This window comes from Lissotriton vulgaris, unplaced genomic scaffold (genome assembly GCF_964263255.1).
Source record: "Lissotriton vulgaris unplaced genomic scaffold, aLisVul1.2 SCAFFOLD_8389, whole genome shotgun sequence".
In the NCBI taxonomy this organism is placed as follows: Eukaryota; Metazoa; Chordata; class Amphibia; order Caudata; family Salamandridae; genus Lissotriton; species Lissotriton vulgaris.
This window is the reverse complement of record NW_028255765.1, coordinates 26,742-33,355: the sequence shown is the minus strand read 5'-3', so window position 1 is coordinate 33,355 and position 6,614 is coordinate 26,742. Positions and strand designations below refer to the sequence as shown.

The 6,614-nt window shown below is 27.8% G+C and overlaps 1 protein-coding gene across 1 annotated transcript; it reads left to right on the top strand.

The window, feature by feature from the left end:
* The first annotated feature begins 792 nt into the window (after positions 1-792).
* LOC147659011 (uncharacterized) lies at positions 793-2,196 on the top strand. Its single transcript, XM_086952044.1, has one exon. It carries the CDS (start codon positions 793-795, stop codon positions 2,194-2,196), a length of 1,404 nt encoding a protein of 467 aa, XP_086808170.1.
* The last annotated feature ends 4,418 nt before the right edge of the window (positions 2,197-6,614 follow it).

The following is a 6,614-nucleotide window of genomic DNA, read 5'->3' as shown; positions in this document are numbered from 1 at the left end:
TTTTAATTTACTTGTAAAATGTTCTAAACACAAACAAACAATTACATTTATAACACATATGTACTTTTTTTCTCCAGATTCTACTACTGAAAACTACACTACAAATGAACAGAGAACATTATTCCTATTTCTATATTAAATATTACTAAGTAAGTATTTGTAAACAGAAATCAATGTGGTAAAAACAACAAACATTAGCACTTGTTCTAATTAGTTGCTATTATCTACTTTTTTTACACAGCTAACACTACAGAAAAATATACTGAAAACATTCACATCTCCAATTTCGGAATACCAAAAATACTCCTCACTAAGTAAGTATATTAAAGTACATAATTAACTGCTAAGTAGTTGAAAACCTACAAACATGATGTGTTTTCTAACATATATGTACCTATTTTTTTTCAGATAACACTACAATATACTCTCCACAAAAAGAAGATACAAATATACTGGAAAACCCTACCTAAAACAAAATAAGTAAGTATCTTGACAATGTAAAATAAAATCCTACACTTATTAGTATCCACTTTTGTAGTAGAAATTAGCAGTGACATTCTAAATATACACATAATTTTGTAATAATATTGTCTTTTTATGTTTTTCCTAACAGCTCAAACAACATCAGAAAACACTATCCACAATGAAAGAATAAAACATATCAAAAGATTTCACTGATTTCTAAAACACGTAAGTATATACATTACTAATAATCACTTACTTAGAATTATAAACACATTTTCCTTGACATTAACTATTATATATATGTTTTCTAGATATACAAACAACAAAATGACAGAAGAAGCAGAATTTGTAATCAGCCAGAAAGGAAAGCTATTACTGTGCTACATGGGTTACACTTATACACAAGAAAAGCAATATGGCATGAAAGTTAATTGGAAATGTTGTAAATATTATTCTAACAAGTGTTATGGAAGGGCAACAACAAGAGAAGCTACTGTACTGTATACTAGGGAACACAATCATCCACCAAATGTAACTGAAATTGAAGTTAGAACAGCATTGGAAAATATAAAAGAGGCAAGCACAGGTTCCCAAAAACAAACCAACGTCATATTAAAAGTAGCAATTCCTAAAATCCCTAAAACTGCCACAACACAAATGCCAAATATTCTTTCACTAAAAAGAACTATAGCACGAACTAAAAAAGCTACTACTACTACCACACCAGCTCCCAAAACATATCATGATATCAATTTAAATGCCAACCAAATTATAACTTTAAACAAGCAACCATTTATAATTTACGACAATGAAAACAATGACAAAAGACTTATTATTTTTGGAACCAATATGAATCTAGTAAAACTTCAGCAAAGCCAATATTGGATGATGGATGGGACTTTTAACATCTGTCCCAAACCATTTTTCCAATTATACACTGTACATGGCCTCTACCAAAACTGCAACATACCACTACTATATGGACTACTACCAAACAAAAATAGTTCCACATATATGGAATTATTAAATATAATTAAACAAAAAACAAATGATTATTCTCCAGAAAAAATAATTCTAGATTTTGAGCAAGCAATGCTTTTAACCATCCTAAAAATCCACCCCCATACCTGCATTCAAGGCTGCTACTATCATTTAAACCAGTGTCTATGGAGACATCTACAAAAAACTACCTTAAGTGTAGAATATGCAACTAACTCATCTTTTGCATACCAAATAAAAAAACTCATAGCACTGGCTTATGTTCCAGAAACAGACGTAGCAGAACACTACAACATTCTTATAGACAGCCCCTTCTATAAACAAAATGAAGCTAAGTTGAGTCCATTTTTGGACTACTTTGAAGACACCTGGGTAGGCAGACTCCATAGATCTGGCCACAGAAGAAACCCAAAATTCCTAATACCCTGGTGGAACGTTTACAGAAGCACCTTAAATGGTGAATCTAAAACTAACAACGCAGTAGAAGGTTGGCACAATGCCTTTATACAATCAACTGGCAGAACAAAACCAACTCTAGAACATTTTATTAAGTGCCTACAGAAAGAACAAAGCTACCAGGAACTCAGAATGGACCAATCCATAACTGAACTAGTCCCTAAAACATCAAAACAAAATAAGCAAATGCACAAATACCTAGAAGAGCAAGTGAAATTATACCCTAGTACAAAATGCATTGAATACTTAAACATAATTGCCAACACCCTACTCTGAATAAATAACAACACCAAAGCAATCCCTAAAACTATCACCTAAATATGCATAATAACATTTCAATCTTGATGTTTAAAAGTATTTAATGTATGCAATATACATACTTATTAATCACATATATGCACACATTAAATAAAAATAAGAACTATTAAACAATGCAATATTAATAATCACATTACCCACCCACAAAAGATAAAACATAAATGACTTACCAATCATGTTTGAAATCCAATAACGTCCTTCTCCACCAAAGTAATCCAGGTAGTGCAAATGTAACCGAAAATAAAATGCAAAAATAAAACTGTACCAAAAAAAGCAAATCCATAGTGTGAAGAGTCATTGAATAACCATAAAAAACCCGAAAAATAGCAAAAAGTTAAAAAAACGCTCCAGGAAAACCGAAAACTTAAAAGAAGTGTTTGCAAAGCAGTGGTGAATAAAACCAACAAACACTTCCTTTAAAAAAAAAAGCGGAACTTCCGATATGGCGAACACCTATAACAAAAACATAGAAAACAGACATTCCCACCCACAATAACCAACACATAAATAACTACTAACATTAGTAAAAACATTATTTTCCTACTACGTAAACATAAAACATAGATATAGTTACTCTGTAAACAATCCTATGACAAAGTAAAACTACGTGTATCTACCACACGGAAATAATCGTTTTAAAAATCTAAAACACTACTCACTCACATATAAGAACACTAAATAACAGCAGACTACTCTCAAAAGTACATTAAAATACACATAAAACATATAAAACAAACCTTACCTGAAGCGACGTAAAGTCTCTCCCAACCGCGAGCTGCTCTTCATCCAAATGACCCAAAACGACCTAACCCGGTTACAAAATAAAGAACCCAAAAGTAATAAAATAGTCCAAAGTAAGAAATATAATGTAAATTCTTTCTTAAATTACCTGAATTCATTACAAAATAGCTAATATTTTCTATAAAATGTTATTTTGTTGCTAGTCTGAAATTATTTACAAATATGTATAAAAAGTGTAAAAATAAATATTATGAAAGAAATAATATTTATTACAACAATTTATAGAAATGTAAAAAAAAGTGACACAATATTTAAATGTACTAATTATGTTTGCAAAAAATATCCCCTTTTCTGAGAAACTTAGATGTAAAAAATTAATTGTTAAAAAAATTAGTAATAATATTAATATTTTATTTACTATATAATATGTAATACTATAAAGAAATGATATTACATATTAAATATAACCATATTATATTTCTTCTTCTTATGTTAATTTTATTGTAATTTTGTTTGCAAATTATTAGCTCAGATATAAATGTTTCATAAATGTGAATTAATTATTATTTAAATTTTTATCTCTGCTAAAGATACCAAACCTAATAAATATTTTTTTTCAAAGATGTTTAAAATGTTCTCTTTTGTTATTACTATAATCTCACAATAATATTACTGGCAAAATCCAATTAAGTACTGGATACTAATAACATGTAACTTACTATTCCCACTCCAATCTATATAAAATTAAAATAAGTGCTGGTCACTAATTTAATAAAAATATTTATTCCAACTCCAGTCTACTTGATATAGAAATAGGTGCTAAACACTTAAAAAATATTACTTACTATTCCTACTCCAGTGTACATTAAATTGAAATAGTTGCTTGACACTAATTAAATAATAATTACTATTCCAAATCCAGTCTACATTAAATTGAAGTAGGTGCTGGACACTAATTAAATAATAATTACTATTCCAACTCCAATCTACATTAAATTGAAGTAAGTGCTGGACACTAATTAAATAATAATTACTATTCCAACTCCAGTCTACATTAAATTGAAGTAGGTGCTGGGCACTAATTAAATAATAATTACTATTCCAACTCCAGTCTACATTAAATTGAAGTAGGTGCTGGACACTAATTAAATAATAATTACTATTCCAGCTCCAATCTACATTAAATTGAAGTAGATGCTGGACACTAATTAATTAATAATTACTATTCCAACTCCAATTTACATAAAATTGAAGTAGGTGCTGGACACTAATTAAATAATAATTACTATTCCAACTCCAGTCTACATTAAATGGAAGTAGGTGCTGGACACTAAAAATATAATTTACTATTCCCACTCCAGTCTACATAAAATTGAAGTAGGTGCTGGACACTAATTAAATAATAAATACTATTCCAACTCCAGTCTACATAAAATTGAAGTAGGTGCTGGACACTAATTAAATGATAATTACTATTCCAACTCCAGTCTACATAAAATTGAAGTAGGTGCTGGACACTAATTAAATATTAATTACTATTCCAACTCCAGTCTACATTAAATTGAAGTAGGTGCTGGACACTAATTAAATGATAATTACTATTCCTACTCCAGTCTACATTAAATTGAAGTAGGTGCTGGACACTAATTAAATAATAATTACTATTCCAACTCCAATCTACATTAAATTGAAGTAGGTGCTGGACACTAATTAAATAATAATTACTATTACAACTCCAATCTACATTAAATTGAAGTAGGTGCTGGACACTAATTAAATAATAATTACTATTCCAACTCCAATCTACATTAAATTAAAGTAGGTGCAGGACACTAATTAAATAATAAGTACTATTCCAACTCTAATCTACATTAAATTAAAGTAGGTGCTGGACACTAATTAATTAATAATTACTATTCCAACTCCAATTTACATAAAATTGAAGTAGGTGCTGGACACTAATTAAATAATAATTACTATTCCAACTCCAGTCTACATTAAATTGAAGTAGGTGCTGGACACTAATTAAATAATAATTACTATTCCAACTCAAGTCTACATTAAATTGAAGTAAGTGCTGGACACTAATTAAATAATAATTACTATTCCAACTCCAGTCTACATTAAATTGAAATAGGTGCTGGACACTAATTAAATAATAATTACTATTCCAACTCCAATCTACATTAAATTGAAGTAGGTGCTGGACACTAATTAATTAATAATTACTATTCCAACTCCAATTTACATAAAATTGAAGTAGGTGCTGGACACTAATTACTAATCCTACTCCAGTCTACATTAAATTGAAGTAGGTGCTGGACACGAATTAAATATTAATTACTATTCCAACTCAAGTCTACATTAAATTGAAGTAGGTGCTGGACACTAATTAAATAATAATTACTATTCCAACTCCAGTCTACATTAAATTGAAATAGGTGCTGGACACTAATAAAATATAATTTACTATTCCCACTCCAGTCTACATTAAATTGAAGTAGGTGCTGGACACTAATTAAATAATAATTACTATTCCAACTCCAGTCTACATTAAATTGAAGTAGGTGCTGGACAATAATTAAATAATAATTACTATTCCAACTCCAGTCTACATTAAATTGAAGTAGGTGCTGGACACTAATTAATTAATAATTACTATTCCAACTCCAGTCTACATTAAATTGAAGTAATTGCTGGACACTAATTAAATAATAATTTCCTATTCCAACTCCAGTCTACATTAAATTGAAGTAGGTGCTGGACACTAATTAAATATTAATTACTATTTCCAACTCCAATCTACATTAAATTGAAGTAGGTGCTGGACACTAATTAAATAATAATTACTATTCCAACTCCAGTCTACATAAATTTGAAGTAGGTGCTGGACTCTAATTAAATAATAATTACTATTCCAACTCCAGTCTACATTAAATTGAAGTAGGTGCTGGACACTAATTAAATAATAATTACTATTCCAAATCCAGTCTACATTAAATTGAATTTTTTTAAATTTATATTTTAATTACTAATAAATGTTTAAAGATAATGTAAATAAATTAAAAGCTTTTTTATTTTTTTACTTTTATTTTTAAAACATCAACACTCTTATCCCCTATAAACCCAATAACCCACTACTAATGATAGTTATGTAATCTTATGCTATATTATTAATAAAAATATTAAATATTTTTTGTATGATTAATAAATAAGAATAAATATTAATTTATAAACAAATTTTGTTTTGAAATTTTTTTTATATATACTTTTATTAAATATATTAAAAAACTCTCCCACCCTTATCCCCTATAAACCCAAATACCCACTCCTAATGATTGTTATGTCATATTATTACATATTATTTTTTTTAAATATTAATTGATAAAAAAAACTTATTATTCAATAAATATGAATATTTATATTTTATTAAAAAATATTTTACAAATATTTAATACTTTTGTTTTTTTATTATTTTTTTATTACATATATTTTAAAACACTCCCCACCCTTATCCCCTATAAACCCAATAACCCGCTCCTAAAACTTGATATGTATTTTTAATAATTATTTTATTAAAAAATATTATAAATATATTTAATAATTTTTATTTTTTTATTATATTTTTATTACAT